The sequence below is a fragment of the Heptranchias perlo genome, chromosome 14 (genome assembly GCF_035084215.1).
Source record: "Heptranchias perlo isolate sHepPer1 chromosome 14, sHepPer1.hap1, whole genome shotgun sequence".
In the NCBI taxonomy this organism is placed as follows: Eukaryota; Metazoa; Chordata; class Chondrichthyes; order Hexanchiformes; family Hexanchidae; genus Heptranchias; species Heptranchias perlo.
Window position 1 is genome coordinate 46,008,756 of NC_090338.1, and position 27,366 is coordinate 46,036,121.

The 27,366-nt window shown below is 41.0% G+C and overlaps 1 protein-coding gene across 5 annotated transcripts in view; it reads left to right on the forward strand.

Moving 5' to 3' along the window:
- The first annotated feature begins 4,727 nt into the window (after positions 1-4,727).
- Positions 4,728-27,366, forward strand: part of fbxo38 (F-box protein 38) — a 79,172-nt gene continuing 56,533 nt past the window's right edge. For 2 of the 5 annotated variants that reach the window (XM_067996384.1, XM_067996387.1), the window contains exons 1-13: positions 4,728-4,817; positions 7,369-7,537; positions 8,626-8,759; positions 11,090-11,253; positions 15,466-15,631; positions 15,735-15,872; positions 17,210-17,347; positions 18,423-18,516; positions 21,115-21,245; positions 21,453-21,623; positions 22,644-22,786; positions 23,488-23,674; positions 26,884-26,997. In XM_067996384.1, coding sequence (XP_067852485.1) covers positions 7,410-7,537; positions 8,626-8,759; positions 11,090-11,253; positions 15,466-15,631; positions 15,735-15,872; positions 17,210-17,347; positions 18,423-18,516; positions 21,115-21,245; positions 21,453-21,623; positions 22,644-22,786; positions 23,488-23,674; positions 26,884-26,997 — 1,708 coding nt within the window. In that variant the 5' untranslated portion in view covers positions 4,728-4,817; positions 7,369-7,409. Of the gene's footprint in view, positions 4,818-4,851; positions 4,947-5,493; positions 5,813-7,368; positions 7,538-8,625; positions 8,760-9,323; positions 9,425-11,089; positions 11,254-15,465; positions 15,632-15,734; positions 15,873-17,209; positions 17,348-18,422; positions 18,517-21,114; positions 21,246-21,452; positions 21,624-22,643; positions 22,787-23,487; positions 23,675-26,883; positions 26,998-27,366 lie in introns of those variants that run through there. The other 3 variants (XM_067996385.1, XM_067996386.1, XM_067996388.1) reach the window with 3 other exon arrangements.

A 27,366-nucleotide genomic window follows, 5' to 3' on the forward strand; every position in this document is an offset into this window, starting at 1 on the left:
CCCTGCATCTGTCAAGTTTTGATCTTGGCGAAGGCGACAATTGGTTCTACTCTAAAGTCCCGATTTTAACTCGGGGTGCATTCGGGACAAGTGGGGTGCAGGGCAGGAGGGAAACCTCTGTGTTGAGTTGAATGTAAAGCCAGTTTAACTCATGGGCTCATTTGAACTCGGCAGAACCATCTCCCGCCCTAACTGGCAAGAGTGACGTCAGGGCCATTGGGCGGGAGCAGTAATTCATCCAGCAGCCGAAGCCGTTGGGGACCCAAAGGAACAGTGTCCAGCATAAGGGTTACTTCTGGGAGAGGGGTCTGAAAGAGCTGTCGGTGGTGGGAGTGAGAGGGAAGACCAGGTCTGAGGAGGCCCAAGGACTTCCAGCAGGGAGCACTCCTGCTCCTCCTAAACCACAAGGAATCCTCACCAAAAGTTTAAAAAATCTATTTACCTTGGCCTCTCGTGGCCACTGTGCTGCCTTCCACCAGGTTTCGCTGGCAGTTTTGGCACAGTGCAGAATTTCCCGAGTTAGAATGGAGTCACGGCGTCGACGACATAATAGGGCTGCAACTTTAGCGTGCTAAGTAGGCCTGGGGTGAACGGTCCACCCATGCCTGATGTGTGTCTGGTTAAGATGGTGTCAGGCAAGAACGCGTCAGAAATGTGGTGCAAATTTACCCCGACCGCCATTTTAACTACCCGGTTCGTGCCAGGCAGGCTGGGTTAAAATCAGGGCATACATTCCAAGGCCGACTCTCTCTGGCTATTGTCAGCAACTTTGTCCAATTCCTTCATTCTGCATGGCAGCTCTCCTGACTTCCTGACGGTTTCATAGTACCATAAGTATACAATATTCACAATGCAATATATGACACACTTTTTTGTTGAATGAGTTGACAACAAAACTACAGTCATAAATTTTTTAATTGAAGGATATGAGTTTTCAAATTGAATTAGTTCCAGTAAGTAGCAATAGAATAACATTTCAGATGATGAGATGATAATAATGCAAAAATGGTGAATAATACATTGAGAAACTTCAGCATTTACTACAGCTGTGTGGTGTACCCTTGATCTCCATTTGGGAGATACTTCAGGTCAATACTAAGATTTGTCTGCTGGTCAATAGCACCCTTGCCAAACACCATTCCTATTTCCAGCTTGCTGCCTGTCTTGACACTGCTCCTCTAATTATATCACTCCACTCTCGACGTGCCATTCCTCAGTGCAATCAGAGTGGAGATAAAGTATGTGAGGGATCAGGAGAATTTAAAAAATGGACAATTAGCCACTATGGCCCTGATATTTACAGTGAAGTGAGGAGGGTGCGATTGAGATTGAGAGGCCTGTGACTCCAGGCCGCAGCTGGGGAACGGAGGGAGTGAGGGAGGGAGGTGAGTCAGACATCAGGGGGTTGGGGGGTAGACGGACACTGGGGGGGAGATCAAGGAGCACACGTTGGGAGGGAGATCGAGGGGCGGACGGTGGGGGGGTGCAGTGTTGGACATCGGGGGTCGGACATTGGGGGTCGGGTCAAACATCAGGGGTTAGACATCGGGGGTCAGACATTGGGGGAGTCGGACATCGGGGAAGATCGCGGGGTCGGACATTGGGGGTCGGACATCAGGGGAGGGGTGTCTGATGCGGGGGGGGGAGGTGTGAAATCAGCCGATCAAGGGGGCCGATCGCAGGGTGGTTTACAGGTGAGCTTGGTGGGCCACGGGGAAGCACTCCTGCTCCTCCTGGCCCATAAGCAGTGCTGGAAAGGCACGTACCTGTTTGATCCAGCCATTCTCGCTGCCCTTCAGCTGCTGGGTTTCCCAAAACCTGACCGGCACATTAAATCTAGAACAGAGATAAAATCTTAGGAACGCAGACTCATTAAAATATTGTAATGACGGGCCCGCCTACGGAGAGCAGGCTAGTCGCCCGCCCCGCCCCCCCAACCTGCCTCCAATAAAACCAGAAGTAGGCACGTTGGAGGCAGGTTGGGGTCGGGTTTCCCATTTTTTAATCCCACACCCGTCTCCCCCTACCCCCCCCCCCCACCTCCCGCCCGACCTGCGGGTTTAAAATTACCCCCTATGAGTCTGTGAAAAGTGGCTCAACTCCCGCTCTTTACACCCTATAGATACGTTGAACAAAGAGTGAAGAGCTGTAGTTTCACATTCCATGAATGCTTAGATTCAGGTCCACAGGAAAACTGTTGCCTTTCCACACAGCCAGAATTTACTTCTTAATTTACGTCTTGTAGTGAACTGTTTACCAACGTGATAGTGTGCACTTAGGCCTGTGTACGCTCGCCTACGTGGTGAGCCTGGTTCCTCCACTTTGCCCTCTTTCACATGCAGTTGCACCTGAAGGAATGCCCTCTCCCCGCTGCAGAACACGCACTTGAATCTGGATGCATAGCTTTCACAATAAACCATGCAGACTGTTCCCTCTGCTAGTACACATGAGAGGCAGCAGCCACAGCTGGACTTTCTCACCAGCCTGCAGTTCCTGCTGGTGGAAGGTGGACAATGCCTTCTCATTGTATGGGGCACAGCCAACCATGGTGGATTATGGGGCTGGTTGGAGGATTAATGTCAGGGTGGGGAGGATGTACTGAGTGGGGTGGCCAAGGGCTCAGATTTGAGGCCATTACTAATTTACACCAAGACTTGGATTCAGAAACTCAATGCAAACTGGTCAAATTTGTAGATGATACCAAACTTGGAGGGACAGTGGAACCAACAATACTAATAGAATGTTGAACTACATAGCCAAAACAGTAGACTACAAATCAGAGGAAGTTGTGTTTAAACTGTACAGTGCTATGATCAGACCACATCTTTAGTACTGCTTACAGTTCTTGTTGCTGAGAACCAAGGGAGGCATTTAAACACTGGAAACAGTGCAGAGAAAAGCCAAAAGCCTGATTCCTAGAGTCAGGGGTCTGAGTTATGAGGAAAGAGTGAAAAGGAAAGAGACAACTGCCTGGAAAGGAAATATCTGAAATATGATCTTATAGAGGTGTATATAAGATAGTAAATGGTATGGAAAATCCAGAATACTACTTTAAATGAAACAGTGAGAATAGGACAAGGAGATGCAGGTTTAAACTAGTAATAGGTAACTTTATGATTGATATTAGGAAGTTCTTCTTCACACAGATAGTGATCAACACTTGGAATGGATTGCCGGGGAGAATGGTGGGGCGAAAAACCCTAGAATGAATTAAGAAACAACTAAATGCAGCAAAGGGAGAAGTCTAGAGTTGTTCTGAATGGGTGAATTAAGATGGGCCAAATGGCCTTCCTCATTCGTAAGTATGTGAACACAGCAGTTCCTAAATTAGCTGTTTTCTTTGCCCCCATGCAAAATGCATAAAAATTGGTGGAAAAGTTAAGTATTTGCATGAAAAATGAATGGTTGGCAATCAGAGACTGTTCGTCAGTTGAGGCAAGTGACTTGGCATCCTGCATAGACTTCCCGTCGGAAAGTTATAGGTATTTAAATTTAGATCAGCAGTCTGCTTTTCTTTTCCTGACAATGTGAGGGAGGACGTCCTGCTGGAAAGTTCCCGGCCCCTCTACTAAATTCAATTTAACCACCGGGTGGTAGAGGATTAGCTATTCCCCACCCCCACCTGATTTTCTTTTCAAGACTTGCAATGTTTTCTTTTCAAGACTTGCAATGTGAAAGGGGATGTCTTGCCGGAAAGTTCCTGGCCCCGTATTAAATCAAACCCTGGGGGCCCACTTGATTTTCTTTTCCTAACTAAAAGCCAATGTGAGGGAGGATGTCCCGTGGGAAAGTTCCCAGGATGGATTTATTGGCCACTGTGCAGCAACATTTATTAAGCATTTTAATAGAGTAAATAAGGAGAAACTGGGCACCGCACTTTAAGGATATATTGGCATTGGAGGGAGTGCAGCGTAGATTTACTAGAATGATACCCGAACTCCAAGGGTTAAATTATGAGGAGAGATAACACAAATTAGGGTTGCGTTCCCTGGAAATTAGAAGATTAAGGGGTGATTTGATCAAAGTTTTCAAGCTATTAAGGGGAACTGATAGGGTGGATACAGAGGAACTATTTCTGCTGGTTGGGGAGTCTAGGACTAGGGGACATAGCCTAAAAATTAGAGCCAGGACTTTCAGGAGCAAAGTTAGGAAACACTTCTACACACAAAGGGTGGCAGAAATTTGGAACTCCCTTCCACAAACAGCAGTTGATGCCGGCTCAATTATTAATTTTAAATCTGAGATTGATAGATTTTTGTTAACCAAAGGTATTAACGGATATGGGGCTAAGGCCCCTCTATCCCTTATGGAGTTAGGTCATTGATCAGCCATGATCTCATTGAATGGCGGAACAGGCTGGAGGGAGCCAGTTCTGACCAAGGGGTGGTGGACACCAAACGTTAACTTCTTGTTTCTTTCTCCACAGACGCTGCCTGACTGGCGGAGTATTTCCAAGCACTTTTTGTGCTTTTAATTTCAAGATCTCCAGCATCCGCGGTATTTTGCGTCGGATTGAAGAATCCTGTGTCAAGAAGCCGGGGTTATAAAATCGAAACTGAAAGAGCTGAGGACGGAATCGCAAAAGCATATATATATAAAAAATTCAAAAAACAAAATCACCACCACAAAAACTAAAAGCGCTGCGAAATCTTTTTTTTTTGGCACCGACGGCCACCGTGGTGGCTGGTGCGCAGTCGCAGTCGGGGGGGGGGTAGAGGCGGGGGGAATTGTGGGTAGAGGTGACGGATGTTGATGTCGCCCGGCGCGAGCTCCCAGTCGAGCAGCGGCCGCTCCTCGGACACGCTCTGCCCGTCCAGGTGAGAGGCTCAACCGCCCGGGGGCGGGGACCGGGACCGGGACCGGGAGGGAGCCCAGCCAGGGGGAGGCAGTGGTCGGTGGGGCCGAGTTCCTGCCCGGGCTCCTCTCTCTCTCTCTCTCTATCCCCGGTAAGTGAAGGCGGGGCGGCGGGCCTGCTCCTGGCGAACCTACTGATTAATGACGGCCGTAATTAGCAGCGTTCCCAGGGAAAAAATAGAAGGAGCCGCCGCCGGGACCTCGTCACCGCGGGCCTCTTCTCCACCACCCCCCCCCCCCCCCCCATATTACCCGGAACCCCGGGAGGAGCCGTCTTCCAACTCCCACTGAAAGTTGTGGGTTGAGGTTGGGGGGTTTGGAACATCCTGACCCCGAGCCCAGGGACGGGTGTCCGGGGGGACTGCCCGCCCGGAGAGGGCGATTTTTTAAAATAGGTTTCGTTGGGGAGAGCTGCTCCATTTTTTTTTGTTTTGTTTCTGAACAGTTCTGTTGATGTCGAATTGAGAAGTGATAGCAACAGAAAATGTAGCCTAGACAGGAGTTCTTTCAATTTTAAAATATTCTTCCTCTCCCTTCCCCTCCCCGCATGATTTGCAAAAAAATTAAACAACACTTCCTGCAATTTTTTTTTTTGTTTGAACTGAATTTCTCCCATGACACCCTACAATTCCCATTCAGGTCTGCACTCGCAACCAACTGCTCACTTATGTGGAGCTATTCTGCTGATGTGGATTATGGGCGAATGATCTGGAAGTCGGCATTTTGAACTGTCCTGGGTGCAGCTAGAGATGGACAGCACTAGTTTCTTGACTGACTTACAGATCAGCGTAACATTTGATTCAAAGTGCTGATTTCTGCATTACACGAAGTGGTTTAGTTTCTAGACAGACCCCCCTCACCAATGTTGTTGGAGGGGTTCCCTGTTGTAAGAGGAGACCTGAAGTGATGGGTCTCCATGGGGATGAGATTCAATCGAAAATGTGATATTTCCTGCAAGGTAGGCAACCTTTTAATACAGTCTTTGATCTGTGTGCTGGCGATTTTTTTGCTTGGTTAACTTGATTGCTCAGCTTTCTTCTGCAATTTCTACAGCTAGTTCCCAAGTTGATTGGCCTGGTATACTATTATTCTGTAAGGGATTTCCTGTTAGTGATCAGCTTGCTGTTGCCCTGAAGTCCCTTGTTCAGTTGATTGACATTGTCCCATAAATCACTCCTTTTGGGTTTAGGAGTGCGAAGGCTGGCAGCCAGGACAACCTACTGAAAACAGGCCTTCCTAGCCACCAGCTTTAGTAAACCTGGTGTGTTTACTCTGGTGTTGACATCTGAGCATCATCCCAATATAAAAGCAGCTGTAGTTTGAATTGCAAAACCAACCTGAGTTCCTGATAACAAGAAACATTCAGGTGGATAATTAAAAACTTTGCAATAAGAATGACCTTTGAATATTTGAGAAATAAATGTGAAAACAGTAGAGAAACCACATGACAAGAGCAGGAGTCATAGTGAGAAACCAAGTGATCTGTAAGGGACAGGATAAAACTGAGAACACAGATCAAAGCTTAACCTTGTTATGAGTGAAGTGCATTGCAGAGACATACTGGATTTACTGGGCAGTACTTATGGGTGGGTAAGGAGAAAAATACTTTAAAAAAAAAAAAATCCCCTTTAGGATAGTTCGGGTAGCATCTTTGGTGACTATGTTATCTTTTGTGCGATTTGTGCTGGAATTTTAGTGGAAGGAAATATTTCCATAATTGCCTATTGTGTACACATCTTTAAATGTACTATGTACTATGTATTAGTATGTAGAATACATAGAGGATAATGGCATTGGTGATTCAAGAAAAGAAAGAACATGCATTTATCACTTCTGAGATGTCCCAAAGCACTTCACAAACAAAGAATTGCTTTTTGTTTGGCAGTTGCTGTTATTTAGGCAATCACAATATTTATATGATCAATGAAGCTCACCACACAGCCATTGAATTACTTTTGGGTTCTTGATTGTTGATATAAACATTGTAAATCTCACAACTGTAGTGTAAGTATTTCATTTATTTCCCCATGACATTTTTTTGTCCTAATTTTTTTCTGCTGAGGATTGGAACACTTTTTGTTGATAGCAACAGGCACTCCCAGGTCAACTTCATGCACTTGGGTACAGAATAAAGCTGCATCCACTCTGCTTAACTATACCTGAACCTCAACCTACTGCATCATTGTGAAATGTTACGATTTCATCAAAGGCCTCTTGAGTGAGATTGCCAATTGGTGCTGAATCGCTAACCGTTTTATGCTGAAAGGCCATGCCAATTAGAAACAGAGCCTGACCAAGTTTATTTCATGTAGGATACTTGCAGCCAGCAGACAGAGGATATTTTTATCAGGCTGGATGGGATTTGAGTCCACATCCCAGAGGTGAAAGAGCAGTGTCTAACCCACTGCATTACCTAATTATCTGGTGACAATTAAAAATAAAAATATTTAGAATTCTTATAGGAGCTAGATGATTGTTGACTGAAAATATACTTTGATATGTTTGGACTGTCAGTGACTTTAAAAAGGAGCGCACTTGGGAGGCACTTGCTGAAGATGGGACCTCGACGGAAAAGTCTCAAAACATGCTCAAATGTGAATGGAGGAGGAGAAGCTGCAAAGCAAGATGAGTCAAGGGACTACATGAATCAGTTTTCACATGAAGTACTGTGTCATATATTCAGGTGTGTATTTTAGTGTTTTTTTTACTATTATTGGTGGGACAGATGGGAATATTCATAAATGTTTGACTAGGTGTCTCAGTTGTGCTAGAAGTTGTAAATTGCACTCTGCTCCTGCCCAGTAAATTTTTAATGTCAGCACAGGCACAAGTGTCCACTTTAAAAACTGTTTAAATTAATAGTGCCCAGCAGGTCGAGTTGTTATTGGTATACCCCAGAGTTCCATCATTGGCACCCCTCCTCTTTATCATTTATATACCACTCCTTGATAATCCAGAAGCACAGAATCAGCTTTCACAGCAGCTCAATCTCACCGTCACCTCTTGATCATATAGCTGTTGCCACGTATTAAGACCTGAATGTCAAAACCACGTCCAGAGTTTTGGATTGGTCCAGCAAAGAGCCGGCACAGACAAGATAGGTTGAATGAGTTCCTTGTGTGCTGTAAATTCCATAATTTCATAGCTTATATAACTAAAACCGATGACTTCCTCTTTAGTGTCCACAAATGCCTGTGTGCCACCAGGCTTGCCTCTTGACCCTGTCTTCCCTCGCCAACTCTGTCGTCCTCCACAGCTGCCACCTCAGGCTTTACCCAGAGATATGAAACTTTGGTGTATTGCTTGCCTGACTGACTTGATTGTATTAAATCAGGCGTGGGGGAGAAAACTGTCATTAAGACAATCCTGCTATGTATCCTTTTTCTCTTCCCTCCCCTTTTTTGCTCCACTGTCAGTGGCAGAGCCTTCAGCTATATACCCCTGCACTTTGGAATTCTTACTTCTCTCTGCACCTTGAAAAGCCTCCTAAGAAACTATATCTTCAACTAAACCTTCAGTTACCTCATGTAGCTCTTGCTAAGTGTCAGTTCCTCTTTCTCTTTCTCCCCTCCCCCCCCCCCCCCCCCCCCCCCACCAAACCCCCCAGCAGCACCTATGCATGTGTTATGGTAAAGATGCCCTATAAATGGAAGTTGTTCTAGTAGTAATAATAACTATTAATATGTAATACAAAAGATTGTCTAGTTTTCCAGGAAGAAACTGCTTTGACCACATAAATATTAGCTTAATGTCCAAGTATCTTGTTTGCAGGTATCTTCCCCTACAGGACATCATGTGCATGGAATGCTTGTCTCGGAAGTTGAAGGAGGCAGTTACTGTATATATGCGAGTAGTGAAGGTTGTTGACCTGTGTGCTGGCTGCTGGTGGGAGTACATGCCATCAGGTGGGTGAAACATGAAAATAAAAAAATCGTTAATGTATTACAGTAATATTTGTGATTTGACTTCTACAAAGTGCTAGTGTATTTTTATAACCAACTAAAAATATATGTTAAGGACTTTCAGACTGTCTATTTGTCAGGATGCCTCTTCCTCCTCCTCCTCATGAAACAGTTCCTTTTTTAAATAGTTTAAAATGTAAAGTTCAGTTTTCAACTTTTAGTGCAGCCTATACAATCCACGTGTGTAGATTAAATGCAGGCTACTACAGTAGTTGACTTAAAGCTACATTGTCTTTCAGAATTTATAGTTAGAAATGTTGTACAGACACTACCAGTTCAGTGAATCAATGCTGGGAATAGAATTAATTTTCAATTTCAAGGAAAACTTCAAAATACATTTTAATAGTACATTGTACTTTAAGCAAGACCTGATCATTTGCAGTTGCTGTCTCCTTGGTTTGTTTGATAACTTGGCAAACCAACAAGACTGCTTGCCACGCAATTTTCTTTGACTGGGAAGGCAGGCTGATCTGCTCCTATGTTACTCCAATTGTGCTCTGTAACCAGTTGCCTGGAGGTATTCAGTTGCTTATACGAAGGCAAAGAACAGTAGAGATCCCGCGGACTGGAAGAGATATAAAGAACAGCAACAGGATGCAAAGAAGATGGTAAGAGCTGCAAAAAGGGAATATGAGAAAAAGCTTGCGAGGCATATCAAGGACAACACTAAAGGTTTTTACAAGTATATTAAAAGAAAGAGGGTGGCCAAGAGTAATGTGGGCCCGTTAGTGACAGACGCAGGTGATATTGTAATTGGAAATCAGGAATAGCAGACTTACTAAATAGCTACTTTGTATCAGTCTTCACAGTAGAGGATGAGGATGAAATATCAGATACAAGGTAAACTAAAAATAAATTAAGGGGAGGAACTAACTAGATTCAATATAAGTTTTATTTTTAAAAATGGAGTGCGCATGGAAGTGGAGGCAGCCTATTGGCTTGGTTAGGAGGTAGGAGACAGAGAGTAGGAATAATAGGTACGTACTCAAATTGGTAGGATGTAACCAGTGGTGCCCCCCAGGAATCTGTACTGGGGCCGCAGCTTTTCACTATATTTATAAATGACTTGGATGAAGGAATAGAGAATCGTATCTCTAAATTTGCTGATGACACTGTTAGGTTGCACAGTAAAATAGTGTAGATGGGAGCAGAAAGTTGCAAAGGGACATTGATAGATTAAGCAAGTGGGCAAAATTGGCAGATGGGAAAGTGTGAGGTCATCCACTTTGGGCCCAAGAAAGATAGATCAGAATGTTTTCTAAATGGCGAGAAGCTAGGAACTATGAATGAGCAGAGAGATTTAGTGGTCCAAGTACAGAAATCGCTTAAACTTGTGGACAGGTACAAAAAATAATTTATAAGTCTAATGGAATGTTGGCCTTTACCTGAAGAGGGCTGGAATACAAAGGGGTGGAAGTTATGTTACAGCTGTGCAGAGCTCAGGTTAGACCCCAACTGGAGTACTGCATTCATTTCCGGGCACCGCACCTCAGGAAGGATATATTGTCCTTGGAGGGGGTGCAGTGCAGAATCACCAGAATGATCCTGGGGCTAAAAGGATTCAATTATGAGGATACGTTGTGTAGACTAGGCTTGTATTCCTTTGAATATAGAAGATTAAATGGTGATCTAATTCGATGTTGAAGATGATTAAAGGATTTGATCGGGTTCCTTTGGGAGAGTCCAGAACAAGGGGGCATAATAAAATTAGAGCTAGGCTGTTCAGGGATGATGTCAGAAAGTACTTCTTCACACAAAGGGTAGTGGAAATCTGGAACTCTTTTCCGCAAAAAGCTGAAGCGAGGTCATTTGAAAATTTCAAAATTGAGATTGATAGATTGTTAGGCAAGGGTATTAAGGGTTACGGGACCATGGCGGATAGATGGAGTTAAAATACAGTTCAGCCATGATCTAATTGAATAACTGAAGAGGCTCAAGGGGCTGAATGGCCTACTCCTGTCACTATGTTCCAGTGTGACTTGCCCTCTCTTTCCTCCTCATTCCCACCCATGCGAGAATACTACTTCCAATATGCTTACTAAACCCTACAACTCCCTGACGCCGCGCTAATATACCAGTGCGCTGTATCAACAGCATGACCCTTTGTATCAGACTTCTGTTAATCTGATGTATATCATAAATTGCAATTGTCCTTGAGAAATGTTTACTAACCAAAATTGTTTTTTAATTAAACTGGTATATTTAGAGTGTGTATAGTGCCTAATTATTCTATACAAGTGAAATATAAACTGCTTCTGTGTATTTATTACCAGGTTTCATAGATGCCAGTTTTTTAACATTATTAAAGAAAATGCCTGATTTGGAACAGCTATATGGGTTGCATCCTCGACACTTAGAACGACGGCGAGTAAGAGGGCATGATGCATTCAGCATTCCTGGTGTACTTGAAGCTTTGCAGGCCTGCCCAAATCTATTGGCAAGTAAAACAAACTTTCAGTAAGCAGTATAGTTCAGCAAGTTAAAAATAAATGTATTTCTAAAAATTTTCTGTTATTTTACCTTACAATTTATCGTTTGTTTAGTTTTCTTAAATATCTGGAAAACGTTTTTTTTAAAACCAGTATGGCACAAATGGCAAAAATTGTGTTGATATTGTTCATAATCAACATGGAATAGAGGCAGATGGCTCAGATTATTAATGATTGCAATTGCTAAATGTATAGATATTATGGTTTTTGTCATTTAATCTTGATTATTGGGCTTTCCCTTGAATGCTGCATTGAATTCCATTCTCCTAAAATAAGCCACTTCTCAAGCCTTTTGAAATATCACAGGGTGTGGAGCACAGTCCAGCCTCGTTATAATGAAACAGTTTGGGTAGAGATAAGGAATAATAAGGGGCAACAAACACTCGTGGGCGTAGTATATAGGCCTCCTAATAGTTGCAACTCTGCTGGAAGAAGTATTAATCAGGAAATAGTCGGGGCATGTAATTAGGGAACAGCTATAATTATGGGGGATTTTAACTATCATATTAACTGGACAAATCAAATTGGGCAGGGTAGCCTTGAGGAAGAGTTTATTGAGTGTATTAGGGATGGATTTCTTGAGCAGTATGTAACTGAACCTACAAGGGGGCAAGCAACCTTGGACCTGGTCCTGTGTAATGAGCCAGGATTAATTAATAATGTCCTAGTTAAGGATCCCCTTGGAATGAGTGACCATAACATGGTTACATTCCATATCCAATTAGAGGGGGAGAAGGTTGGTTCTCAAACAAGCGTACTGAGCTTGAATAAAGGAGACTATGATGGTATGAGAGCGGAATTGATTAAAGTGGACTGGGAAAATAGTTTAAAGGGTAAGACGGTACATAAACAGTGGTGTTCATTTAAGGAGTTATTTTACAACTTTCAAAAAATATATATTCCACTGAGGAAAAAAGGGTGTAAAAGAAATGACAGCCATCCGTGGCTAAGTAAAGAAATTAAGGATAGTATCCGACTAAAAACAAGGACATATAAGGTGGCCAAACTTAGTGGGAGGATAGAAGATTGGGAAGTCTTCAAAAGACAGCAAAAAGTAACTAAAGGATTGATTAAGAAAGGGAAGATAGATTATGAAAATAAATTAGCAAAAAATATAAAAACAGATAGCAAGAGTTTCTACAGTTATATAAAAAGAAAAAGGGTGGCGAAGGCAAACGTAGGTCCTTTAGAGGATGAGACTGGGAAATTAATGGTGGGAAACATGGAGATGGTAAAAATGCTGAACAAATATTTTGTTTCAGTCTTTACAGTAGAGGACACTAAGAATATCCCAACACTGGACAAACAGGGGGCTCTAGTGGGGGAGGAGCTAAATATGATTAAAATCACTAAGGAATTGGTACTCAGTAAATTAATGGGACTCAAGGCGGATAAATCCCCTGGACCTGATGGCTTACATCCTAGGGTCTTGAGGGAAGTGGCAGTAGGGATTGTGGAGGCTTTGGTAATAATTTTCCAAAATACTCTGGACTCGGCAAAGGTCCCGGCAGATTGGAAAACTGCTAATGTAACACCCTTATTTAAAAAGGGTAGTAGGCAGAAGGCGGGAAATTATAGACCAGTTAGCCTAACATCTGTGGTGGGTAAAATTTTGGAGTCTATTAATAAGGAGACAGTAGCGGAACATTTAGATGAACATAATTTAATAGGACAAAGTCAGCGTGGCTTTACGAAGGGGAAGTCATGTCTGACAAATTTGCTTGAGTTCTTTGAGGATATAACGTGCAGGGTGGATAAAGGGGAACGAGTGGACGTAGTGTATTTAGACTTCCAGAAGGCATTCGACAAGGTGCCACATAAAAGATTATTGCTCAAGATAAAGAATCACTGGATTGGGGGTAATATTCTGGCATGGGTGGAGGATTGGTTATCTAACAGGAAGCAGAGAGTTGGGATAAATGGTACATTCTCGGACTGGCAACCTGTAGCCAGTGGTGTTCCGCAGGGGTCGGTGCTGGGTCCCCAACTCTTTACAATCTATATTAACGATTTGGAGGAGGGGACTGAGTGTAACATATCAAAGTTTGCAGATGATACAAAGATGGGAGGGAAAGTGGAGAGTGAGGAGGACATAAAAAAACCTACAAGGGGATATAGACAGGCTGGGTGAGTGGGTGGAGATTTGGCAGATGCAATACAATATTGGAAAATGTGAGGTTATGCACTTTGGCAGGAAAAATCAGAGAGCAAGTTATTATCTTAATGGCAAGAAACTGGAAAATACTGCAGTACAAAGGGATCTGGGGGCCCTAGTACAAGAAAATCAAAAAGTTAGTATGCAGGTGATCAAGAAGGCCAACGGAATGTTGGCTTTTATTGCTAGGGGGATAGAATATAAAAACAGGGAGGTATTGCTGCAGTTTTATAAGGTATTGGTGAGACTGCACCTGGAATACTGCATACAGTTTTGGTCTCCATACTTAAGAAAAGACATACTTGCTCTCGAGGCAGTACAAAGAAGGTTCACTCGGTTAATCCCGGGGATGAGGGGGTGGACATATGAGGAGAGGTCGAGTAGATTGGGACTCTACTCATTGGAGTTCAGAAGAATGAGAGGCGATCTTATTGAAACATATAAGATTGTGAAGGGGCTTGATCGGGTGGATGCAGTGAGCATGTTCCCAAGGATGGGTGAAACTAGAACTAGGGGGCATAATCTTAGAATAAGGGGCTGCTCTTTCAAAACTGAGATGAGGAGAAACTTCTTCACTCAGAGGGTAGTAGATCTGTGGAATTTGCTGCCCCAGGAAGCTGTGGAAGCTACATCATTAAATAAATTTAAAACAGAAATAGACAGTTTCCTAGAAGTAAAGGGAATTAGGGGTCACGGGGAGCGGGCAGGAAATTGGACATGAATTTAGATTTGAGGTTAGGATCAGATCAGCCATGATCTTATTGAATGGCGGAGCAGGCTCGAGGGTGCCGATTGGCCTACTCCTGCTCCTATTTCTTATGTTCTTATAACACTACCTCCAATTTAAATGTGCAACATAAGGCATGTGGTATAACTGGTCTCAATGGAGGGAAGCATACAGTGGTGTTCCCCAGGGGTCCGTATTAGGACCATTGATCTTTTTCATAATTAATGATCTGGACTTGGGTATACAGGGAATAATTTCAAAGTTTGCAGATGAGACAAAAGTCGGAAATGTAGTAAACAATGCAGAGAAGAGTAACAGACTTCAGGAGGACATAGACTGGTGAAATTGTCAGACACATGGCAGATAAAATTTAATGCAGAGAAGTGTGAAGTGATACATTTTGATCGGAAGAATGAGGAGAGGCAATATAAACTAAATGGTACAGTTTCAAAGGGATTGCAAGAACAGAGACTGGAGGGGTGTAAGTACACAAATTTTTGAAGGTGGCAGGACAAGTTGAGAAGGCTGTTTTAAAAAAAAAATGCATGGGATCCTGGGCTTTATTAATAGAGGCAAACAGTACAAAAACAAGGAAGTTAAACCCGAATAAACACTGGTGTAGGCCTCAGCTGGAGTATTGTGTTCAATTCTGTGAAACCATACTTTAGGAAGGGTGTCAAGGCTTTTGGGTGCAGAAGAGATTTACTAGAATGGTACCAGGGATGAGGGATTTTGGTTATTTGGAGAGATGGGAGAAGCTGGGGTTGTTCTCCTTAGAACAAAGAAGGTTATGGGGAGATTTGATAGAGGTGTTCAAAATCATAAACGGTTTTGATAGTGTAAATAAGGAGAAACTGTTTCCAGTGGCAGAAAAGTTGGTAACCAGAGGGGACAGATTCAAGGTGATCGGCAAAAGCGCCAGAGGCGACATGAGGAAACATTTTTTTACACAGTTGTAATGATCTGGAATGCACTTGCCTGCAAGGGTGGTAGAAGCAGATTCAATAGTAACTTTCAAAAGGGAATTGGATAAATACTTGAAGGGGGGGAAAAAAATGACAGGGCAATGGGGAAGATCAGGGGAATGGGACTAATTGGATAGCTCTTTCAAAGACCTGGCACAGGCATGATGGGTTGAACAGCTTCCTCCAGTGCTATACCATTTTATGATATTATGAAATCTAAGTAAATCTATTATAGAGAGGGCTTTGGCTGCTAATTATGTTGATATTTTTGTGTTTCCTCAGTACCATTATAATTATTTTTTGATTTTGGTAGGGTGTAGAAACTTCCCATTTAGAATTAGTAGAAGCCATCTGGAATTACATGCCACAGGTCCACATCTTGGGAAAGTTTCGAAATCGTAATGGTGCTTTCCCAATCCCTCCAGAAAACAAACTAACAATTCCAGTAGGAGTCAAGATACAAACACTTCATCTAGTTGGTAAGCAGTTTTTTTTTATGCATGTGGTTTGCTGTGGGGGAAAAGGGATTTTTGGTTGAAACGTTCCTGTAAATTTGAATTAATTTTTTTTTTATTGTTTTAGGAGTAAATGTTCCAGAAATTCCTTGTGTCCCAATGTTGAGACACCTGTATTTGCAGTGGGTCCGACTAACCAAACCTCAGCCTTTTAAAGACTTTCTCTGTGTCAGTTTACGCACTTTTGTAATGCGGAATTGTGCAGGTACAAAAGAAGATTAATTTGAACATTGATGTTGTACCATACAGAAAATGATTATTACTTACTTTCTATAACACTTCTCCAAGTTGCATAAAATGCACTGTATGAACTGCATTACAAGCCATGGTTTATGTGTATTGTTAATAAAGCATGATTTATGCTTACAATAGAATCATAGAAGTTTACAACATGGAAACAGGCCCTTCGGCCCAACATGTCCATGTCGCCCAGTTTATACCACTAAGCTAGTCCCAATTGCCTGCACTTGGCCCATATCCCTCTATACCCACCTTACCCATGTAACTGTCCAAATGCTTTTTAAAAGACAAAATTGTACCCGCCTCCACTACTGCCTCTGGCAGCTCGTTCCAGACACTCACCACCCTTTGAGTGAAAAAATTGCCCCTCTGGACCCTTTTGTATCTCTCCCCTCTCACCTTAAATCTATGTCCCCTCGTTATAGACTCCCCTACCTTTGGGAAAAGATTTTGACTATCTACCTTATCTATGCCCCTCATTATTTTATAGACTTCTATAAGATCACCCCTTAACCTCCTACTCTCCAGGGGAAAAAGTCCCAGTCTATCCAACCTCTCCCTATAAGTCAAACCATCAAGTCCCGGTAGCATCCTAGTAAATCTTTTCTGCACTCTTTCTAGTTTAATAATATCCTTTCTATAATAGGGTGACCAGAACTGTACACAGTATTCCAAGTGTGGCCTTACTAATGTCTTGTACAACTTCAACAAGACATCCCAACTCCTGTGTTCGATGTTCTGACCAATGAAACCAAGCACGCTGAATGCCTTCTTCACCACCCTATCCACCTGTGACTCCACTTTCAAGGAGCTATGAACCTGTACTCCTAGATCTCTTTGTTCTATAACTCTCCCCAACGCCCTACCATTAACGGAGTAGGTCCTGGCCCGATTCGATCTACCAAAATGCATCACCTCACATTTATCTAGATTAAACTCCATCTGCCATTCATCGGCCCACTGGCCCAATTTATGCAATCCTAGATAACCTCCTTCACTGTCCACAATGCCACCAATCTTGGTGTCATCTGCAAACTTACTAACCATGCCTCCTAAATTCTCATCCAAATCATTAATATAAATAACAAATAACAGCGGACCCAGCACAGATCCCTGAGGCACACCGCTGGTCACAGGCCTCCAGTTTGAAAAACAACCCTCTACAACCACCTTCTGTCGTCAATCCAATTTTGTATCCAATTGGCTACCTCACCTTGGATCCCGTGAGATTTTGGTAGGGTGTAGAAAAAGATTTCTGAAAGATTTAAAAAAAATTATATCCACTTGTGTTGCATTTTGTAGGTCCCACCAATTCCTTAAAGTATGTTCCACTAGTGACTGGGTTAGCTTCAGCCAGGAACTTAGAACATTTGGAACTAGTTCGAGTACCTTTTCTTGGAGGACTGATTCAACATGTAGTTGAAGACAGCTCAAGATCAGGTATGTGACTCATCATTCTGCCTAAGAATAGGTTAATGTGACAAAAGTTTTGATTTAGTGGCTGTTTCTTTAAAACTCAATATGCTTTGGTTGTTTGCCAGCCAGTTAAAACCAAAGTTTTGCACTAAGCCTATTCTTATATAATGTTATAAGTTTGGTATTGTTTCCCTGGTGACAGATTTGAGAGAAAGTCTAACGCCTAATTTTCAAACATATACCGAATTCAGGGTTGGATCAGTTTTTATTTGAATTTGAGAGATCAGCAATCCAAAATCCAGGAAGTCGTGGAAATTTTTGGGGGATATAAAAGGGGCTGTTCTGTTCATGTGAACAGTTGGAAAGTCTCATGAGATTGACAGTTTTGAAATTTGAGAAGAGATCGGTTGATATTCCTAAAGATAGGAGAGACACTGTAGAAGTGAAATTTAACTTCAGCAGGGACGCAAAACGGATGGGTGGATTGGCCTTCTGTTATACACCCTCTGATTTTCCTTTCCAGTGGAGTGTATAACAAGTGGCGGAATCCCTTATCCCACCTGTTTTGCGCCCTGCCAAAGTTGAATTTCACTAACTAAAAAATCATTTACAAAGGATTTTTTACATTCTTAGAGTTGAGATCTTGTATTATTACCCAAGGAGTTAGTTAAGACTTTCTACTGTAAATAGATAAATATTATATCAATGCTAGGTTATTCTTTTGTTCACTATTTAAATAATACATTCACTCACTTTGTATTTTAAACCTTAAATGAGGTCTGATGTGATACTCTGCAGCTCTTGAAGATTGAAATGAGATTTTGTGGAGGCATAAGATAGTCCAGTACCTAAAAGCAATTACTCAGCAGGATTTGCTGTCCATTTACCCAGGTGCGTTATCAAAAACTTGCGTAGATCTCAGGTTGAAGATAGGCAGTCTGAAAGGTATAGGCAGATGGGATTCGCTCATGAGCGAATCCCAAGAGCTGAAATGATTTGGGGTAAAAAGGTTAGAAAAGACCTGACTCAGCATAACTGAGTCAATGCTTGTGCTACCATAGAAATGGGCCTTTTAGAACAATTACTTTTCTTGCTGTAGGTGGTTTCAGAAATCTACATACTATTGTATTTGGAGCATGCAAAAATGCACTTGAAGTGGACCTTGGCTACCTCATCATCACTGCTGCACGTAGGTAAGTTTATGCAACGTATGCCATGAACACTGAGGTGTATTGGATGGGTGGGAACAAGATGTGCCTATGGAGGACAGTTACATTTCATTATGACCTTGTATGCGATGGCAGTCATCCCAAATCCCATTTTTCCAGACAGAATTTAAAGATGTAGCAGATACATGTTAGATCTGGAGAGCAAGAAAAACATTTTAAGTGGTAGGTTGTGACTTGTGTGAGCCGCATTACCAATGATTTATTTTTATTTCAGTGCTATTCTGATGTCTGTCCTGTGTGATTTTTAATCAGATTTTATCTATTAGTGTACAAAATTTAATTAGCACATTATTCCACCACAGTTGGAAGATTTACAGAGTTGCCTTGTGGCGAGTTGTATAGGATTTTTTGCTGGAATCCGTATTGAAGTTTCATAAGTTAATTTCCTGTACAATATTAAAATAAGCTTTTAAAGTCAAATATTAAGAATACAGTTACATTATGACAGTACAGAGAGGGACAGGTCTTTAGGCAGTTGTCAGGCAAAGAAAAATGAAAGCTGGAATCCTGTGTCAAGTGGTAGATTGGAAGGACAAATAGATTGAAAAGACTTGTAGACTTAATAAGAGAGGGGATAAGTAATTCCTGTAAATTCAATGTATGTAACAATAACAATCAGTAAGTAAAGTTTACATTGAGCCTCCTTTGTTGGCAAGTTGATTTTAAGTATAACTCCATAAACTTTTGGAATCAAGCAATACTAACCCAACATAGAATCATAGAAATTTGTGACCGGAAGGAAGCTATTTGGCCACTCGTGTTGGTGCCAGCTGCCCCACCGGAGCTTTCTGTTTTAATTTTTCCTTTCCTTTCTCCATACCCTTTTAATACTCTTCAGTTTATCTAGTTCAATTTTAAATGTGCCCCACTGTGTTATCATTGCCGCTTTGAGTAATGCATTCACATCTTAACAATCCTTTGCATGAAAAAATTCATTGTACCTTTTCTCCACCCCTTATACTTCTATTACTGATCTTGAATTTATGTGCCCTTTTTATCAATTCATCAGTCAGTGGAAAAATGTTTCACTCTTTGATTTGTCGCGCTGCTTGTCTGACATCCAGTATTGGATGAGCAGAAATTTCCTCCAATTAAATGTCGGGAAGACAGAAGCCATTGTCTTCAGTCTCTGCCACAAACTCCGTTCCCCTCAGTGGCACTGTCTGAGGCTGAACCAGACCATTTGCAACCTTGGCGTCCTATTTGATCCTGAGCTGAGCTTCCGACCACATGTACACTCCATCACCAAGACTGTCTACTTTTACCTCTAATATTGTCCATCTCTGCCCCTGCCTCAGCTGATCTGATGCTGAAACCCTCATCCATGCCTTTGTTACCTCTAGAATTGATTATTCCAATACTCTCCTGGCTGACTTCCCACCTTCCAACCTCCATAAACTTCAGCTCATCCAAAACTCTGCTGCCTCTATCCTAACTTGCAACAAGTCCCGGTCACCTATCACCTCCGGTGTTTGCTGACCTATGTTGGTTTCTGGTCTGGAAATGCCTCAAATTTAAAATTCTCAACCTAGTGTTCTAATGCCTCCATAGCCTTGCCCCTCCCTATCTCTTTAACCTCTTCAAACCTTTCATAATTTTAAACACTTCTTAGAGCTTCCCTTAACCTTCTCTGCTGTAGTGAATACTGACATAGTTTTTAAGCCTCTCATAATGATCCATTCATCTCTGGTTCATTCTAGTGAATCTACTTTGCACCATCTCCATGGCTTGAATATTCTTCTGCAACGGGGTGCCTAAAACTGCACATAGTACTCTAACTTGTGGCATAGCGGGTGTCTTATGCAGATTGATTCATCACATCCTTGTTTTTGTATACAATGCTCTGTTTCCTTAAACAGGTTTTGACTTGTCCTTTTTTTAATAGCTAATTCCTCCTGCAGTCCTACTTTTTAAAGATCTGAGTATCTGAGAATCCGTGTTCCATTATGAATTGTACCATTTTGAGTATAATTTTATTCCCAAAAATACCTCGCATTTACCTGCATTATTTTATTTATATATCCATTTATCATTTACTTGTCAGTGTGACAATGTATTTGTGTACAGTTTACTATTTAAGTGTATACTTAACTGTTATGTCCAAAATTGCTCAAGTTTGATGCCCAGATTTCAGGAAGAGCATATTTACAAACCTGCTGAAAGAGCTTTAGTGCTCATTAGTCCTTAGCTTCTTGTGTAAATAAAACATAATAGCAAACTTTAGGATTTTTTTTAATATACAAGTTTGCATAATGAAGGGACTCCCAGATGGACACTGGCAGATAATCATTAGTCTCCCAGTTTTGGATGTGTGGCGCAGCAATGAACGAAGACAAATGCAATAGAAATATATAGTTTTATTCCCCAGGAAAAGAAGATGAAATGCAAATAATAAAAAAGAGTTATACAACAAGACACGTCTCGTGTATAACTTTGTCCTATAAAAACTCTGGTGGACCAGCAGGCTAGTGGAAAGTGAATGTGTAAGTATTTTTTTAATAAGTCATTAATGTTGCTTATTATTGTAAGAATTTTGAATTGTTCTGCTTGTACTTGCTTTAGGTTACACGAAGTTCGTATTCAACCTTCGCTAACCAAAGATGGTGTTTTTTCGGCACTAAAAATGGCAGAGCTGGAATTTCCCCAGTTTGAAACCCTACACCTTGGATATGTTGATGAATTTCTATTACAATGTAAGGATGTAACATTGTTTTTTCTTCCTTTTTTAAAAACTGGTGCTTCATTGGTGTGATTGAGGACATGACGTTTTGTTTTCACATATGGTACTGTTCATGATAATTTAGTTAAATTTTAGTTGACTAACAATTATAATTATTTCTCTATGTTCAAACTATATGCTGATGCACAATTTACTTTACCATATTTTCCCCTTTTTCCAGGTAAAATGACCAATGCTGAATTAGTGAAGCATGGTTTGGCAGATGTGGTAGAAAATCCTGGTATCATTACAGACATTGGGATGAAAGCAGTAAATGAAGTATTTCCTTGCATCAAATACCTAGTTATTTATAACTGTCCACATCTACATAATGCACACAACTGGATCACAGGTACAAAGATGGAAATTTTAAAAGGTCTGCAGTTATGTATCATGTAGAAATGTTTGTTTTTAGAGACATAGACTACAATAGTCTGAACTTAAATTTAGCTGGCAATACTGCAGCTGTTTGATGTAGCTTTTTTAACCACTGCATTCTATTTTATATTCCTAAAGGTAATAGTAAAAATAATTTTGACTGTTTAAGACAGATAAAAAGATTAAGCTATCAATTTTAATGGCAAACTGTAACTGTTTGTTTGTCTTGTAGTAAATTTTCCAATAATACAATGGGCAAATCTTCACTTCCATTTTTAGTCATTTTTAATTCAATAGCAATATATTTCAAGATATCTTTCCATTTTTGATCAACTTTATTCAGTAAATTAATATTGAAGAATTTGTAACACAGCTTCCAAGAGATCAGGTAGTCACTGGTATGTGATAGGGCTGGTATTAATCAGTTAGTCACTTTTTTAAAGCATATTTACTGCTAAATATAAATTGTGTACAGAGTGTAATTCATATAAAATTTCACTAATAAAATGGATACTTCATCTAAAACTGTATTTGCAAAGTTAAGGCTTTCAGACTGGAAGTTGATGAGTTTTGTAACAATCAGAAAGAAAGGCATGTATTATAGCACCCGATTGAGTGTCTTGAATGTCACATTCAAAACACATCACATGCAGTGAATTATTTTGAAGTGCGGTGAGTTATATTGGCAAACATTGTTTTATCAAAGGTGGAGAAACATGATCATCCACTGTTGATTCCTCAGCACTGTTTTACAGAAATTGACTGTGCAATTAGAAAAATATGACTATCTTATACACAGATCAAAATTCAAACTATAATGCCGATGACATTTAAAATGGTGCATTAATGTGGACCAAGTACTGAAGTTTACTAATGAATTTACATGCTGGCAGTTATCAAGTTTGTGTTTAAATTTAGTAGTTTATACATCTGTTAATGATCTCGAATAGAAATTTATTCTAAATATAATTATATAGTCTTGTTTCTTTTATAGACCATTCACGGTGGAGTCGCTTGGTGGATCTTACACTTGTTCGTTGCCATGCAATCAAACTGGAATCATTCAGTCAGTTTGTAGAAATGCTGCCAAGCCTAGAGTTCATTTCGTTGGATCATATGTTTCGGGAACCTCCAAAGGTGAGGCTTGGATTGCAAAACAAGGGAACTAATTGGTACTGTTGTTTACAACCTTAATGTGCATTAATATGTGTGTTTTAATGAATGTCCACTCACATGCAATGCTTGGGGAGCTTCGCATTTAGGGAACTGATTTCCAAGCTAGCATTGTAGATTTGAGACCTAGATCTGTTTTATATCATGAGTTCTGAGCCATGCTTCTTGGTGGAATACTTTGTGAAAGAGTAATTCACCTAAGTGTCTTGGTTTTTTTTTGCGGAGGTGGGCGGTGAAGAGGTTGGAGAGGAGGGGCAAACTAATCGTATCCAGCTCAGAGGTCAGTAGGGCATTAATGGTTATATATGTCTTTGGTCGGTTTATCTGAGCCGATGGCATTTTGGTTGCTGAGGAGAAATAGGGTAGAAAAAAAATATTAATCTGCATATGAATTGAATAATTTGAACGTCACTAAGTTTCCATTCACAGTTTGAGATTATTGGACTGCCTTCCAACTTTTTGTTACATTTTATGCTATGTTATAGTGTGAGTTGGAGAAAATATATGGTTTACAATGAGCTATAATCAGTGAAGTGTGCTGCAATTTCTGGCAGATGTAAATTTTGCTGATGCTTCTGCAAACTACCTTACATTTCTAGTGCAACAAAGAAACCTTAGTAGGATGCTACTGGTAAATTCACTGTTTTGCTTATCCATCACTTCAGGGCTGTGCTCGTGTAGGTTTGAGCGCTGGTACAGGAATTGGTGTTTCTTCTGCTCTTGTTAGCAATCAGAATTCCAACAATGATAATGATAACCACCAAAATAATCACGCTAATATCAATAATAATAATGAGGAGAATGATGCCCGGCAAGAGAGAGCAGCAGCTGACCTGCCGAACCCAGTGAATGGTAAGCTTTTAACAACTTTAAAGGCATATGGAACTATTAGTGTTATAAGAGAGTCCTAGAGACAACAAGGGGGCAAGCCATACTAGATTTAGTAATGAGTAATGAACCAGATTTAGTTAACGGCTTAACTGTGCGTGAACATCTATCCATTAGCGATCATAACAAGATCGAGTTCAATGTAGTGTTTGAAAGGGAAAAAAGTGAATCAGCTGCAAAGATTCTAGACTTGGGTAAGGCCGACTTCAATGGGATGAGACAGAGACTGTCCACAGTAAACTGGGCAAATCTGTTAATGGGTAAAACGACTGATGATCAGTGGGAAATGTTTAAAGAAACATTTAACGTGATACAGAATCGGTTTATACCCCTGAGGGGCAAGAACCCTACTTGCCAAAATAAACAGCCATGGACAACTGAAGAGGTAAGGGACAGTATAAGACATCAGGAAAGGGCATACAAAAAGGCAAAAAATGCCACAGATCCTGGCAAATGGGAAAGATACAAAGGGTCACAAAACAGATAGTAAGAGCTACAAAAAGAGAGTATGAAAAGAAACTTGCAAGGGCTATCAAAACCAATACAAAGAACTTTTATAGTTATATTAGGAAAAAGAGGGTGGTCAGGAGCAGTGTTGGCCCCTTAAAAACTGAAAGTGGGGATATTCTCATTGACAATGGGGAAATGGCAGACACGTTGAATAATTACCTTGCGTCAGTATTTACAGTAGAAAAAGAGGATAGCATGCCAGAAATCCCAAGAAAACTAATGTTGAATCGGGGACAGGGACTCTATTTAAAATTAATATAAGTAAAGCAACAGTAATGAAGAAAATAACAGCACTAAGTGACAAATCCCCATGACCAGATGGTTTCCATCACCAGGTTTTAAAGGAAGTAGATGAGCACATTGCAGATGCCTTAACTATAATCTTTCAAAGTTCTCTAGATTCAGGAACTGTCCCTCTAGATTGGAAAATTGCACATGTCACTCTGCTTTTTAAGGAGGGAAACCAGGGAATTATAGACCAGTTAGCCTAACATCTGTTGTGGGGAAAATGCTGGAGTCTACAATTAAGGATAGGGTGACTGAATACCTCAAATTTTCAGTTAATCAGAGAGAGCCAGCATGGATTTGTGAAAGGTAGGTTATGCCTGACAAACCTGATTGAATTTTTTGAAGAGGTGACTAAAGTAGTGGACAGGGGAATGTCAATGGATGTTGTTTATATGGATTTCCAGAAGGCATTTGATAAGGTCCCACATAAGAGCGTGTTAGCTAAGATAGAAGCCCATGGAATCAAGGGAAAGGTACGGACTTGGTTAGGAAGTTGGCTGAGCGAAAGGTTACAGAGTAGGGCTGATGGGTAGGTACTCACGTTGGCAGGATGTGACTAGTGGAGTCCCGCAGGGATCTGTCTTGGGGCCTCAATTATTCACTATTAACGACTTAGATGAAGGCATAGCAAGTCTCATATCTAAGTTGCCGATGACGCAAAGATTGGTGGCATTGTAAGCAGTGTCGATGAAAACATAAAATTACAAAGGGATATTGATAGATATGGGGATTGGGCAAAACTGTGGCAAATGGAATTCAATGTAGACAAATGTGAGGTCATCCACTTTGGATCAAAAAAGGATAGAACAGGGTATTTTCTAAATGGTAAAAAGCTAAAAATACAGTGGATGTCCAATGGGACTTAGGGATTCAGGTACATAGATCATTGAAGTGTCATGAACAGGTGCAGAAAATAATCAATAAGGCTAATGGAATGATGGCCTTTATAGCTGGAGGACTGGAGTACAAGGGGGCAGAAGTTATGCTGCAGCTATACAAAACCCTGGTTAGACTGCACCTGGAGTACTGAGCAGTTCTGGGCACCGCACCTTTGGAAGGACATATTGGCCTTGGAGGGAGTGCAGCGTAGGTTTACAAAAATGATACCTGGACTTCAAGGGCTAAGTTACGAGGAGAGATTTCACAAATTGGGGTTGTATTCTCTGGAGATTAGAAGGTTAAGGGGTGATCTGATCGAAGTTTATAAGATATCAAGGGGAACAGATAGGGTGGATAGAGAGAAACTATTTCCGCTGGTTGGGGATTCTAGGAGTAGGGGGCACAGTCTAAAAATTAGAGCCAGACCTTTCAGGAGCGAGATTAGAAAACATTTCTACACACAGGGTGGTAGAAGTTTGGAACTCTCTTCTGCAAACGGCAATTGATACTAGCTCAATTGCTAAATTTAAATCTGAGATTTATAGCTTTTTGGCAACCAAAGATATTAAGGGATATGGGCCAAAGGCAGGTATATGGAGTTCGATCACAGATCAGCCATGATCTTATCAAATGGCGGAGCAGGCACGAGGGGCTGAATGGCCTACTCCTGTTCCTATGTTTCTAAGAGCTACAGTTACTTTTTTTTAAATATCAGTTCTGTTGCATGTTAGATTTGCATTGTGCAGTTTTCTTTTGTTTAAAAAAAATTGTTACTTAGCAACTGAAACAGCCATGTCCTATTTCTAGAAAATGTCCAAAATTGCTGGAGTCTTTATCTGTCACTATATGGGGGTTCCACACTAAAAATAATTGGTCAATCCTAGCTGTTTAGGAGAAACTAAATGAAGAGTAATGAGAGTTGTCTTGGACAAATGAACACACTATGGTAACCTGATTGACAATATTCCAGAAATTAACAAGAAACAAAACTATTGGAAACTTCGGTTTCCCAGATATAGGAAACTCACTACATTGTGTCAGGCCAATACTTCAATGAGTTGAAGTTTTGTAAGGTTTTTTCCTCTTCCGTCCCCCTTGCCAAATACTGAAAGCGAGTAAGTAGATGACTCCTTTCAGGCTTCTGCCACTTTATCTTTTCACCTGGCCTGTAAAAGTTGCATGCAAATAGTGCAGTTTTACTTTCCCTCTGCTTTTTGATCAATTTAGATAGCCTAGATGTGTTAAGGAAGTTATTTCCTGAAATATTGTGGGAATGAGTGCATGTCGTATTGTTTCAGAGGATGGCATGTTAGCACCATCAGACCAAATGTTGCTGCTGATTATCTTTTAAACAAAGTACATTTTATTTTCACTGGCATTTTCAAGTATTGCAGTGAAGTTTTGTCCATGATGCTTTTAGGCCAGTAATGTGCAGTGGTAAATATAATCTAGTTTTTAGGTGTGTTAATTCGTTTGTGGGCTTTTTGCTGTTTCAGACCAAGGACTTCAGGAGGCAGTCCAAGATAGTAGACCAGATGGTGCTGAATGTAATTCTGACCGGAACAGTAGGCATTCTGTGACATCTATGGATATAGATGAAGAACAAGCAGGTAAAGTGTATTGTGTATGAAACTAGTTCTTGCAACATTGAGTATTTTGTTTTTACTTACTTTGCAATGTTGTTCGGCAACAGAGTGGTTTGTTAGGGCTTAATGAATGTGATTTCCAGTTTGCTTGTCAAAATGGCTGGCAGCTATGCATGAAAGCCATATGTGGTGGGTTCTGGTTCCTCAAAAAAGTTTTCTTCCATTTTATCGTTGATGGGTGCTACTGTTATAGGTTGCTACCTCAGTGAAATGTTACTTTCCCCTAAAGGAACTAAGGGGGATAAAAATCAAGACCCTCCCCAGTTACTGCATTTATGAAGGCTGTACAGAATGAGCTCTGAGTCTTTGCTCACATATTTCATGTGACAAGAT